Source organism: Cajanus cajan, chromosome 11, assembly GCF_000230855.2.
Source record: "Cajanus cajan strain Asha chromosome 11, NIPB_CcT2T_4, whole genome shotgun sequence".
NCBI classification, from domain to species: Eukaryota; Viridiplantae; Streptophyta; class Magnoliopsida; order Fabales; family Fabaceae; genus Cajanus; species Cajanus cajan.
In genome coordinates, this window is record NC_138527.1 from 44,461,851 (window position 1) to 44,476,322 (window position 14,472).

At 31.8% G+C, this 14,472-nt stretch overlaps 2 protein-coding genes across 4 annotated transcripts; one reads left to right on the forward strand and one right to left on the reverse strand.

Annotated features, from left to right (window-relative positions):
• Positions 1 to 1,871: 1,871 nt before the first annotated feature.
• On the forward strand, positions 1,872 to 4,302 carry LOC109810938 (uncharacterized). The gene is made up of 3 exons (XM_020374551.3): positions 1,872 to 2,194; positions 2,513 to 2,735; positions 3,631 to 4,302. The coding sequence occupies exons 1-3, from the start codon at positions 2,036 to 2,038 to the stop codon at positions 4,008 to 4,010; spliced, it is 762 nt and encodes a 253-aa protein (XP_020230140.1). The 5' UTR covers positions 1,872 to 2,035; the 3' UTR covers positions 4,011 to 4,302.
• Positions 2,012 to 14,239, reverse strand: DET1 (light-mediated development protein 1 / deetiolated1 (DET1)). 3 transcript variants are annotated; one of them, XM_020374445.3, is made up of 12 exons: positions 14,079 to 14,239; positions 12,888 to 12,991; positions 11,857 to 12,284; positions 11,509 to 11,737; positions 10,613 to 10,756; positions 9,698 to 9,766; positions 9,482 to 9,538; positions 8,634 to 8,720; positions 8,382 to 8,546; positions 8,148 to 8,243; positions 6,365 to 6,464; positions 2,012 to 5,986 (listed from the first exon to the last, which is right to left on the reverse strand). In XM_020374445.3, exons 2-12 carry the CDS (start codon positions 12,957 to 12,959, stop codon positions 5,847 to 5,849), a joined length of 1,587 nt encoding a protein of 528 aa, XP_020230034.1. In that variant the 5' UTR covers positions 12,960 to 12,991; positions 14,079 to 14,239; the 3' UTR covers positions 2,012 to 5,846. The 3 variants fall into 3 exon arrangements, with proteins under 3 accessions (XP_020230034.1, XP_020230033.1, XP_020230032.1); XM_020374444.3 differs by having other exon boundaries at positions 8,634 to 8,714; positions 10,613 to 10,786; XM_020374443.3 differs by having other exon boundaries at positions 10,613 to 10,786.
• Between the last annotated feature and the right edge of the window lie 233 nt (positions 14,240 to 14,472).

The following is a 14,472-nucleotide window of genomic DNA, read 5'->3' on the forward strand; positions in this document are numbered from 1 at the left end:
CTTTATCTTCTTAAACTAATTTCTAACTTGACTTAAACCGACGAGGCTAATTTTATTTTTGAATGTTAAAAGTGAAAAGAAAAAAAAAGCGAGAATTTTAATCAACCCATTGATTATGACCTACATATAAAAAAGTAATATTATACAATTTTATTTATGAGTTAATCACTTATATATTGTTAATATAAATTTTTTTTACATTAATAATTAATTATATTTTTTAATAGTATCATGTCAGTTGCTTATTTAATAAAATAAAAATAAAATAAAATAATTTAAATTTTTTGATTAATTATCGGTGTAAAAATTTTTACACTGAAAATGTAGGGATGATTAACTCTTTACTTATTTTTATTATTATTATTATCATTGTTTGGGTCGGTGAGGCAGGGACCACTCTTTAATTATTGTTCCATTTTCTTCTTGATATTTATGTATTTTGACTACGACAACACTGCATATTAAAAAACTTTTTTTTTCTTTTTCTTTTTCTGTTTGGTGGCACTGAAATACAAAGAAAATGGAGAATAAAAAAATAGAAGAGAGATAATTTGTGTTTTTGGCAAGAGAGAAAACAAGGAGAAATAAAAAAAAGAAAAGTCTCTCACATTTTTATTTCCTCACCAAATTAGACTGAAATTTAACACTATTTACAATAATCAACAAAAATAATCAATTTTTTATATAAAAAAGTTTAAATTAACACAAAACACTACTTCATGTAAAATTAGAATTAATTATTAGTCCTTTAGAATATTTTTTAGTAAATTTACTGTTCATCTATTGTATTCTGATGCAAATATAGTTTTCACTCTAAATTTCATTTATTATATAAATAATGCTTTCATTTATTATTTTAGGATATTTTTAAAGTAAGAGCATTAAATTAAATAAAGTTAAATTGTTTAATTTTTAGGGAATATTCTATTTCTATCCTAACAAAGATCTGATTAAAGTGGGGTGCATTAACGATCTATTCCTGATCACGCGCAATTCCTTTTCCACTGTAACAGTGGATTAACCATTAAAAATAAAGAGTTAAATTACAAGTTTTTTTTAATAATTTTTTTACTAAAAATAAAGAGTTAATTTTGATAAAAAAAAATCTCTAATTAATAAACACTTTAAACTTATATATAACAAAGGCTAATGCAACAAGATGAGAGATAGGTCTTTGTTTTCTGAGAAATTTGTTTATATATTTTCAACCAAGGAACAAAATAGAAAAAGGTGCCGATGAAAACTTGAAATGATGAAAATACCAAACAAATTATTGGGTTAACCTGTTTTTGGAGTTTCGAAAATAGAAGAGTGGTCTTTTCTTTCTTTTGATTTTTGAAGTTGAGATTAGTAGAGCAGATATTTTGGTTTATTAATTGACGGTTGATACTTGATGATAACTCTCAATAGCAGCACCACACGTTAAATTGTGGCACTTTCCACAATCAATTTAAAGCCACCCCTTTACAATTATATCGATGAATACTATTTCAAGAAAATGCGTAAATGAAGAAGATATTTTCTTCCTTAAATACTTTTACCGATTTTAGAGGGAATCAAAAGCAAGAAAATAGAATAATTTATAGCCCAAGAAACAACGTCTGAGAATCACTAAACTAGTTCAAGTTATTTGGCTAATAATAATTAATTTAACAAAAATTTATTTCAATTGTCACGGACGTATTATTCTACCTCTAAATTAATAAATACAAATTAAAGTCTGACAAATAATTACGTAGAAATTTATTAAGTATGGAATTAGAGTAACCTAACGTGATGCATGTCTATTATTAATATTTGATCATCCACATGTCACTGATGGCAAAACCTATCCCTATCCCTATATATACTTCTGCGAGGATGTTCATTTTGTTGTAAGAAGAGCTCTTTGTTTTTTTTTATCTCTTCTTCCACCAACTTTCGGATTTTTCTTTGGTTAATAAATAAAATCTTCCGTGAGTTGTCTTTCGAAACGAGTGACATAGAAAGTATTGTGTTCTTGAAGAGTTAAAAAAAAAAAAAAAAAAAAAAGGGCATGGACAGCCTCGAAGAAAATGTGTTTATGTTCATGGATGAACAATATTATTATTCCAATGAATCAAATGTGGAAGAGCTATGGTGGGAAAACAACACCGACTCTGAGCACTCACCCGATACAACTTTGTATTGGGAATCTCAGGTCACACTGCTTCAGGTACGTACCTACTCTTCATCATTCAATATTTCATAAACTTGTTTCATTTATTTTGCTTTCTTCTTATTCACACAATTAATCTTGATTAAGGGATACAACATTGAATGAATTTGTTTTCAATCTGCGTCATCAATCCAGATATTCATTCTGATGATTAGCTATATATATAGATTTCATTACTTGGTTTGATGTGTCAGATTCAATTTTAGTCATGAATTATTTGTCTTTAATTCCAATATGTTGAAATGGAAAGGATTTTATCATGTGTATGTCTAATGTTTTGGTGACTAAAAGAAATTTGATTTGATTTGTGTTAAGGAAATATTGGAGAGGTACCATTTAAATGGGTCAAAACTGAGACTAGACGTTGGTCGAATCATAAAAGAGGTTAAAGATTCGGATTATTGCAGCTGCTTGAACCCTTTCTCTTCCGATTGCACCACCTGTTTGAGAAGACAAGTCGTTTCTGGCCTCTCCGACAGAGGATTCAGCACCAACCTTTGCATTTCTAAATGGGGTACCACTAAAAAGTTTCCAGGAGGTACATAATTTTTATTCATAAGAGTAACATTAATTATACAAAGTTAATACTCATGCATTATCTGTGTAAAAACTTTCACATTATCAATCAACCAAAGATCATTGTTGTTATAACTTTTGAAATATATATGGTGGTTTATGAAAGACTAATCAAATGACTTCATATCATCTGTATCCTGTGTTGGTTACTTACTAATTTAGTCTATAAAAAATTCAATTGTTTAACATCTTAATTTAAAATAATTAGGGTCAAGAGTATTTATGCATGTGTTTTCTTATCATCTCCTGAGAGATTGAGATTTTAAAATATTAGACATAATATTGATCTAAAACTGTTAAACACATTAAAAACAACATATTTTGATCAAGTGGAAGCAGAAAAGAAGAATTATAAAAAATTAACTTTCAATTATTACTATCTACTATGAACTCAAATCTTGTATCAAAATCCTTTTGGAATAATTTCAAACTCTCACTCTTAATATACGATTACTCAAAGGAAGAGTAACATATTTTTAAAAAGTTTTGACCATCACAAAATTCAACGAAAAGTTCTTTGTTTACAAGATAGTGGGTATATCCCTTCAAAATCTAAATTGATAATGGATCCCATTAAAATAAACTTCCTTGTAAAAATAGGAGTATTTTCAAATCCAAAATATTTTTTCTCAACTAAAGGGCATATGTGTAGAAGTGTAGAAGGAAGTAACCAACATAAAACACCCAAATACAATTATATAATTCTGTTCCTCGGGTTACACTCTTTGAATATAGGATTTTCTAGAAGCAATTCTTTTGTACCAGAAAACTATCCATGCATGAACTATATGTATATACCAAAATTTAATGTTGTTTTGAGAGAAAGCCTAACAAATTTAATTTGATATGTTTTTTAGGGTGTCACGAATATATTGAGGTGATTGCGAGCACATCAACAAGGAAGAAGAAAATCCATTTTCTGGTGGAATTGGAATTGAGGGAGCAGTTTCAGATAGCAAAAGCGAGTGAGAATTACCAGAAACTTGTGTCCTGTTTGCCTGAATTCTACATCGGAAAACCGGAGTACTTAACTGCCATTGTTCGAGTAATGTGCAATGCTGCAAAAAAATCAATGAAGGAAAAGAAAATGCACGTGGGGCCGTGGAGGAAGAGCAGCTTCATGCAGATGAAGTGGTCAGGGTTCAATCAAACATACAACAATGGAGGTCACTTTGCAAAAGCAAGTGAATCTTACCTCAGAATTTCAGGGGCTCATACACCAGTCATAGTCACCTGAAAAACAAAATGAGAAAAATTACTTCAATTCCAACACTAAATTTTGAGCTTAGGCTTCTATATGTATATATATATATAGTAGTAGGAGTTGATGCCCCTGTGGTCAGCGGAGCAATATATATATTAGATCAATTCAGTGTCCTTTACTATAGGTCCAAGATCATGGTGTAATATATTCGCCTAGCATAGAATAATATCATATATATATATATTTGTAAATATCCTTGTTGAGTCATGAATGTATTCAAGGTCAAATGTTAATACTTAAAAGCATCCACCATCAAATTTTGTTATCTTTTTCTTGTTTGTCAACAGGATTTTGCAGAAATCTTCAATTCCAGATAGAACTTGAAGTATCCAAGGATGCTTACCAGCTTTCAGAACGTGATTTTGGCAAATTAATTATGCCCAAAGAACAAAAAACTAATAAAATGCATGCAGTTAATAAAAGAATCGCATGAAATTTGAAACCGTCCCCTATAAATCTGTATGTACGCACACGATAACAAAAGGTGATAGCTTTCTCATAAAAGTTTCTGTTAAAAATAACCTTCTCATAAAATGATAAATCATAAAAGCGAGGCAGTTTTCAAATTTTAATTTCAGATAATCTCATCATTGAAATCATGAATCAACAACTCAGAATCTCTGAATTCATTATCTAAATCTCATCTTCAATATATTGTACTCTGCCACTGATGCAAAGAATCAACATAGCATTGGATTCTTTTAGTAGATCCAAAATAGTCCTAATACTATCTTAGATAATGAATTATATATTTTATAAGACTTCACTTATAGTAGATCAAATCTCTGACTTCACTTATAGATTTTTATAAGACTTGAGTTTTTTCAATAATAAAAAATAAATAATTATATTTTTTTTTTCTTGTTCTAATTAATCATAAAGAATAACATTGATCAGATTTTTATTGGATTTAGTAAAAACCTTTCGCTGTACTATCAACCGCAAAATAACTTGTTTTGATTTAATTTGGCAACAATTCCCATGGTATGAAGGAATAAACTCGAATTCAATCTTAGAGATTTATTTCTCGTACAATATGAATACTAAGATCTTACTCTTTCTCTTGTTTTCAATTCAATTTTCTCTTTCTCCTCTCTGAATTCTAAACATGTGAGATTGCAGTTAACCTAAATTTGATCATGATTAAAATCTCATTTCAAAATTGTAATAATGAAGCTAGGATCGATTGAATTTCATTTATGTTTTTATTGATATTCCTTCTGATAATGCTAAAATAAACTTTTCCCTCCTAAGTCTTCTGAAATGATTGATGAACAATAACCAGACGTCGAGACCTAAAGAAAAGAAATAAAAAATAAAAAAATAAAAAACTGAGCAATATCTTATATTATAATTAAATGAGAACTTAATTTTGTCTCCAGTGCTATGCCTAAGTCACCCATTATATGGTCATTCCTTACAAAATTTATGCCAACAATTCCACATACATAAAAATAAAAATCAATTAATTAAAATTTTGTACTTAATTACTGTTATTGACTGAAAATTGTAAAAGATTGACACCGCATAAAAATTAAATTCTTTTTTTAAAGGAAAAAATTAATTCTTAAACATTGTAAAAGCTCAAGTTTAATTGAGAGTACATATAAATTAAATTCAAAAAAATTAAATGAGCAAAATTTAAGCGTCGATTGGCACAGCAATCATCAGAATGTAATTGACAACACATTTTGCAAGTACCCGACTGAATATACACCTCTTGATTCGCCAAAGACGGTTAACAGTAGAAGACAAAAGTAAATCTACGCTAATCTTTCTTACTTAAATCTATAAATGATAAATCTACGCTCATCTTCGAAAGTGAATATTTACAACTGAAGGCTGCAAGAACAATGTCTGTTGAACGGAGAGAGCAAGGGGCAAAATTGGATGAAAAAGAAACGAAGAGATCTTTTTTGCACGACCATCCATACTACCAGCTTCAGGACCTAAATAATAAATTTGAAGCATGTAAGATATTCTGTTTAAGTTCAAGTTCAAAAAGCAGATCAGAGTTGTATGGGTAACTTGTCAGAACTAGCATAAGAAAACTATTATTACTAAGTGCCTGAGGTAACCATTGATGAGAATATCATTTAAGTGTAAATTCTCACAAATCTATATAGTTGGTCACCCAAGAAGTTGTACTTTATAAAAGAAACTCTTGTTGATTTTTCTCGGAAACAGTTTACCGCATGCATTTCACTCTCACCCATCCTCCACATTAGAAAACCCAGATCCCATCCCTCATTTACTCTCTAAAGTGAAGGAACCTTGTCATTTTGATGTTTAGAAAGCAACAAGCTTGAAAAAGAGAAAAACCGCACCTGGTTTGATCTTAAATTTGAGAGAATATGGATGCCTCCTTAAAATGAACTTGATTGGATGGTCAGTTGATTGCCTATGTCTATCAGTGGCAGAAATCAGCTGCAATGATGGGGGAAGAAATAAAAAGTACTCAGGTGAAAAATCTTGAATTTTGTGTGGACTATAAAGGAGAGATAGAAAAGTAAATTAAACGACTGAGAACTTTCTTCCATTGTTTAGCAGAGATCTTGCAGATATATCTGCATATACGTGTATGTTTAATGTACGTATGCACGACAAACCCCTTTTACATGGGGCGCCGTCAACAACAAGGAGCATGTCAAAATTGCTCCCCTTCAATCTCTTCTTTGCACACGAATAACCATATAAAATCATTCTTCTAACAGTAATTCAGTTTCAGAGTAAAATACTACACATCTAGTCATCCCTCTTTTTCCAATGAAACTGATTTCTCTACCAGTCATCAGCCTTTAGATCATTGTTCTAATCAGTGGCAGATCCAAGACCCTAAGTTAGTGAAGACAATTTTTTTTTAAAATAAAAATTAATAATAATAATTATCATATATACAAAGAACAAAACATGAATGTCAAAAACAATCATTAATAAGTTGAAAATATTAAATTAGGAAAGCAAAATATAATATTTTTAAACTAAACTAATAATCTAATTGAAGTGAGGGAGTGCATCTTTCAACTCTCATTATAATGTAGTTTGTTACTGGTTCCCACTATATCCTTTTTAGACACCAGTTGTCAGTCAATGTCAGTGTTGCGAAGGTTGCCCCCACCTCCACCTAATGATCTGTTTGGGAAGGATGAAATAGAAGAGAAAAGGAAGAAATTATGAAGAAGTGTGTGTTTGAGAAGAGGAAAGAAGAGGAAAGTGCAAAGAAATTAATGTGGGTCCTACTAAAAAAAAACTTTCCCTCTAAATGTAGAAAAGCTGTACAAAAATGGCCACTTGATCCTTGACGTATATGGGTGGTGTCTTATATATATATACATAAAATAAAAATTAAATATGAAATAATTTTTATAATAATTTAATATATAAAATAAATTTATGTTGAAAATAAATAAAATAATATAATAATTTTATTATTTAATTATAAAACTATTTATATTTTTAAAATAAAAATATTTTAAAATAATATAACTATAATAAATAAATATAATAAAAAATATTTATTATATTTAAATAAAATTATTTATAAAAATATATTTGTTTATTTATTTGGAAATTTATTATTATTATTATTTTTAGACAAAATTATCTATAAAAAAAAGTCAACTTCCACTTTATTTCTCTTTTATTTCCTTCCTCACACTTCTCTTCTTTCCTTTTCAATTCTTTTCCCTTCGTTTCTTACCCTTTTTACCAAACGTGTAAAGAAACTCAGCTTCAAATTTCTTTCTAGATATCTAAAACGACAACATTGAAGAAATGGGCGTTCAGATTGACATGATACCCTCCCAACCAAGTCCCAACAGGACGAAAAGACAGGCCTTAAGCAGTAAGTTCGACTGATGTTATGTCCCGGCTGCAAAGGAGGACCCCAATTTGATTCCCCATTCCTGCCTACTTATTATGTACTAACACTAATCTAGCAGCTGGAACTCCACTTTAACCAGTATTTACCCCTCGTTGTCCCAAATATATTGAATTCAATAAAAGAACCTCTGGTTACTGCATGGAAAATAGACAAGCAGACAAACATCTATAAAAAAGTTCTGGTCACTGCATGGAAAATAGACAAGCAAATAAACATCTATAGTAAACCTTATCATCAAACCGGAAAAGAGATTGGTCAAAGTAAGGAGAAGGACTCTGTGACTGACAGCTGAAAGGCAAAGAGGCAAGCATCTTCTTCACAAACTGCAAAACAACAAACAAAATTTATACGCACAACACATTAGCACACCATGTAAATTGTCCTTTTGATTTTCCTTTTATCTAGGGAGAGGGGGCAAGCACCAAGCAATTATAAGGATACAACTAACAGCACCATTTTACCTGTGAAGAGCTGCTCGCCTTATCTTTTATGCTACGTAGCTGTTCCAGTGCATGAATATTATTTGAATGAGAAGATATAAAATTCATATACATTGAATTCCTTGATGTTGCATGGAAGTGGTCACAGAACTGCTCAAACAACAGATAAAGCTCGTCTGCTGAATTCTGATAAAATGTAAAATGAGTCAAAAAACACCAAGACACTAACACAGAAAACCCAAGAAAATAAAACAGGACGAAAAACAAATTCACCTGATAAAAAGATACAATTTCAGTTGTATCCATGTTATAAACAGCAACAAAAGCTGGGTGGTGATCAGCGTTTCGTGACACCTGAGGCTTGAAACCATAAAAAATTAACACATTTGTCATATTACTTCAATAGAGAACATAATGATTCCACTCCAGTCTCGAGGTAGAAATTTTCTGAATGCTTAATCAGATAAAGGCTTAAAAATAAGCCCTGTCCCATTTTTACTAGCTGGACCAAATTGAAAGATATCAAAAAACATTCTTGGACCCACCTAACAGCTGTAAACCTTTTAAGAGTTAGTCCCTAACATGGTATGACTGCATGAGATCTCCATGCCCTAGGGTTTAGGGTAGAAAAAAAAAGTTATACTCACGAGCATGCATGTTTTTTCGTTGAACATAATTTAAAGCTAGTATCCAAACATACAACTAGTGATCAAGTGTTCAATCTTTGGTGCCCCCATTCTGATAACTAAATTAAATTTCAGCAATAGGTTGGTGAAACTAAGCTTTGAGGGGCAATTTAAAAGATAATTACTATTAAAGTTATCAGCTTCAAGCTTTAATCCTTGACACTAATTATTTTCAATAAGACAGGTGACCCTAGTTTCAACCAAGGTTCTCCATATAGTGAGGCCTACAGAGAAACTAGGACTCTACTTCAAGGAGCACATCCAAATACTCAAGTTATAGGAAATGACAATGCTTTGCCTTCTGATCTTATGTTTGGGCTACGGCCTATTCCTGAGGTTCTTGTAATTTTCATTTTATACTTACTTTAGGGACTGTGAATGGTATAATTAAAAGGAAAACAAAAATTAAACAAAAAAGACACACAGAGAACTCACCCCTCCATCTACACTACCAAACTTGATTAGCAAATGGTGTCGGTCCAGAAATTGCACCTGCCCATGAGTTGAATAGATGTAACTTGTTACATAATTCCTTATTGTAAGCCCAGGAAAAAAACTAAAGGTTTACACCATTAGTGAAATGTTCTTGAGATGACAAAGCTGTGACAAAAAAGTCATTTAAGATGCATAAAGCTTCCTAAAAGACCCTACCTTCCAGATAATCAAATCAACATAATCTTGAAAGTGGAAGTAAAAATTCTTCCTAAGCCTTTGGATCCTCTGCAGATGAAAAAAAAAATTAATCAAAACAATTTATCATTACATATTAAAAATAAAAATTCGAAAGATACAGAGCTCAGGCCATATACGTAACAACTGCCAAAAATATTGTATACCCACAACTTAAAAAACAGTAATCAGGAAAAATGGCAGGGGTAAACATTTGACAGGGTACATATATGCATGACTACACACTCATACTCATACATGAAGACCATTTATTTTGTCATTACAAAATGCATTGCTGCAATATATTAGCCTGCCATTTCAGATTTTAAAATATTTCCTTTTCCATGCATATACCCATGCTTGACAATCTCCTAATAATGATAGGATATGTCGAAAGGCAAACAACGGAAAATTACAACGTAGGAAGAGTAAAACTGTTTCTAGTTCAGGAATCATTAAGCATATAAGTGGTTAATTAAGTCAATAGGTGATTATAACCACTCCTTGAACATAATTAACTGGCTCTGTGGCTAATTATTTTTAAATTGGAAATATTTATACCAATAAATAATAATTCCTTCATTTCAATTTCTCATTTTAAATTATTGCAGTGTTTGTGTTTAACAGTGACTGTTGGACAACAAACCCCATGCATTCCCATTCCCCACACAAGTATATGCCTGTGAAGACACAGAAATATGCATGTACAGAAACAAATAATGTCCGTAGTTTGCTGTGGAGAACAAAAGAAAAGAAACCAAGATTATGAAATAGGGGCTATGTTCCTATGTCCTTCCAAGATAATACAAGAACTGTACACATTAAGCAAAAATAAGAGCCATATAAAATTCAGAAAGAAATATTGTAATGCAATAAGAAGTGAATTAGAATACCAACCAAGGTATCATCTCTTTCTTCATTCCATAGTCCCCGGAATATGAATGAAAGTAATCGCTGCTTTATACCACTAAGAAAAGAATGCCCCAGATTAGGCTGGTCTTGATGTATGTGATTTTCAATGTGGTTCCCAGGCAACTGATGCTGTTTATTTTTGTCAGACAATGCCATGCCCTGTCAGGATGATTTTGATTGGCCTTTCTTTTTGTGAGTTTAGTTCTTTAAAATTTTAAATATGCCACAAAAACTATCAGAATTATCAATATCGATCTTCTTGGATGGCTACATAATTGATAAAGGATAATTGGGATGTGGTGTCAATAAAAGATGCTCACAAAATTATTAGTTTGAACTTTGAACCACTGAAACAGAATCGAAAAGCATTCCTAAGGTGTTAACCACCCCACTGATTTTTAAAAAATGAACAGTAAAAGCATTAAAGGCTACCTAGCGTACAAAGGCTCTCACCTAGTGGGGTCTAGGGAAGTTAAATGTGTGCAAACTTACCCTACAAGAGAAGAGGTACGCCACAAGGCAGCAACCTTACTCTGTCATCCCAAGGCTTGCACTCAAATTGTAAAAGCATTCTTAAAAGATTCTTTTAGTTCAAGGGAGGGCCCACTATTGATGTGAACCCTAGGGGAAGCCCCAAGGGGAGGGAGAGGGTAAGGGAATAGGAAATGGAGTGGGGTGGAGTGAATTGTGAAGTTTGAACCCATGCACTCTAGTTGCATGTTCCACAGCTCCACCAACTGAGCTAACACAAAAAGATCTAGAAAGAATATTTAATTAGATAAAAGATGTCAAGATTTTTTCTCAAAAGCCAACAATAATCTATGTAATGATATGCTCAACAAAATACATTTCAATAAAGTCAATACCAAAAGCTTACTGACCTGAGCATTTGAATTGAGGAAAAGCTCATCATCTTCACGGCAGAATTCCCCAATAGCACGTACATCAACAAGGTTCCCAGAGTCTCTAATTTGAAGAATGTGTATAGTTTGATAACGAAGTGATACAATTGCCAATAGGTCATCATACAAGAAGACACCCATATTATGGGTTAAATTAACAAAGTCGTTACAGAAGACCTTCTTGTCCAAGATCTCTCCATCTTCCAGTCTAATATAAGAGGTGAGAAATGACAAAAAAATATAAAAATGATCGATTAGAATATGATTTATCTTGTTATCTTGAAGGTTAGAAAAAAAAACAAATATAAAGAAAAAATGAGTAAGCACCTCAAGAGGTGGAAAGTTATCTTCTCGATTGAAGGAACACCATGGACAGCTCCTCCAACAGCAGGTGCATCATGAATTTGGGCCGTTGAAGTAGCAAACAGTCCAAATTGATTACTCTCCATGTAAAGAAAGAAATCTTTACATATAAGTTCATTACAAGAAGCAAGTGGTACACAATATAATTGGGAGAAAAAACTGTCAAATTTCTTTGCTTTTGATGGCAAATCATGTTTATCACAATCTTCATCATTGCATGAAAAAGAAAGCCATCTAGGTCTAAAAACTATCAACTCTTGATGATTTCTGCTGAAACTAATAAGGTATTGACCATCATCAGTGAATTTACGAAATGAATGGTCTGGGCATTCAACCTCATATACTGTGTAACTAGGTACCAAATTTTCATAGAACCGCCGAGCATGATGGACCTGCAAGAATTAAATTACACCTGCAAAAATTAAATTCAATTCAGGTTCCTTCAACAGAGGAACAAGAAAACAAGTTTACAAATTTCTCACTAAGCTAGTTTTTCCATCTGATAAAATGAAAGCAAATTTTCCAAAATGACACACCATATATATCTTCTGCATTTCAAGTTTCCACTTCAACAACAACAGGTTATACTTGACATTTGACACAGATTAATTAAACAAGAATCAAATAAACTGTTCAACCCCTCTAAACATGAAAAAATGCAACAAAACAAAACCGTATTTATCTTCCTTCACTCAAGTTCTTGATAGTTCACCAGGGATATTCCCATTTCCTACAATTAACACTTACAACCCAATCATTGTGCCTTTTATTTTTAACACTCCTGACCCCCTACAAAAACTAGAACACAATTCCTGTTTCTGAAGTGCTTAAAAACTCATGTAGTTAAGCATAATTTGTTTGCATCAATTATTCTACACCTTAGCATTTAAAAATAAATTATTGCACTGAACATGATATTAAAAAGAGAAGAAAACCACATGTAAAAATTCCCAGGAAAAAAATTGCAAATATAATTGATAGTGAGAAGAAATTACACTAGTGCCAGGAGCAGGAGTGCAAATTTGACGATCAAAAATCCTGGCCACAATATTGCTGCTTCTGTACATTAAAGCGTATCCACAAACTTGAAAAGTTCACCCTGAAAAACGAAGAAAAATGAATTTTTCATATCAGAGATTTTATCTCTATACTCAATAGAATTATTATTTTCAATATTATTTCCATGCAAGTGTTATTAAAAATAGATGGTTACAGGCTGCATTTTCAAATAAAAATTACCAATCCAATTCCATATTAATGACTAAATATGTAACACAAGTAACTAAATCTCTTTGAATGTGGAAATGCTTGATTAAGAAATAAAAGAATTAAAAAACTGAAAATCCTTCAGGAATTCAAAATGGAGACCGAATAAGACTCAAGATTTTTTGGTATGAACAAAATTGACATCTATGTTACAAAATGGCCTGTCCATAATTGATACGTCACATCAATAACCTCAGCATGTCATATTAATCCACACTAAACAAACTCAAAGCCTGCAAATATAATATTCCTCACAGACATACACTAAGTTAGGATAAACTTCTCAACAAACACGTATCAAAGAAATAGGGAGGTAAAATCAATCAAACTTCTCTCATACGTTAAAATCAAGTTATGCAAGTCCAACTTTTGGAGAAGTTAGTTGAGAAAGCTTCTGAAAAAGTTAGGATGCATAAGTTGATTTTAACTTATGATAAAATCCAATTCATTCTACTTATTTTCTTCTCTTATACAAGCGTTGGTTGAGAATCTTATCCAAAATGGACCACAGTGGTACACAGAAATGAGAACTAAAAAAAGCAGGATTAGAAAAGGTTAATGAGTGAGCGTGTGAAACTCGTGTCAAGAGTGTTCAAAAATTTTACAGGCTTGTTTCATGTAAACCCTAGTGTGCAGTGTACAACGCCACTATCATTCAAATTCTTCCGCTAAAAACAATACGAAGATGCTAAATCGTAAGATTAGTATACGCTATTTACAACATCACATAGATAGATCTAAACAAGATGAAACCTAGGTGCAGTTCACAATTCAGTCGGTATTGTTACTATACGATTACATGTTCACGCATTAAAGAGAAGTTAAGCAGAGAAAGAAAGTAAATTAAGCTTGGGGAAAATTCAAGCTATGAAAAAAGTAAGAGAGGAATGGAGAGTCCGAAGGGAGAATAGAGAGGTTACCGGTGGCCACAGTGGAGAGCGCCGTTGACGGAAAGAGAAGAGCGATGAATGGAGAGAGAATGAGAGTGGGGAATTTGATTGCGTTGAGTGGGGGTTTGGGTTTGGGTTTGGGTTTGGATAAAAGTGAGTTTGGAGGTGCCACGTCACCTGCATGCCTTCACTATTTCCCTTTCGCACACTCTACCTTGCAACTTGCAAAAAATGCGTTATGCACCACAAAACTATCTTTTCTTTTCTTTTTTAAATTTAGGATAAGGTCATACCACAAATTGATATCATATACTCCATAAGATTTCAGTGATAAATTTCATTTATTTTTTTTTCGTTTATTTTGTTTAGCATAAAAATGAATATCGTAGTAATAAGCCCAATGTAATTACAAATAAAACCTTCC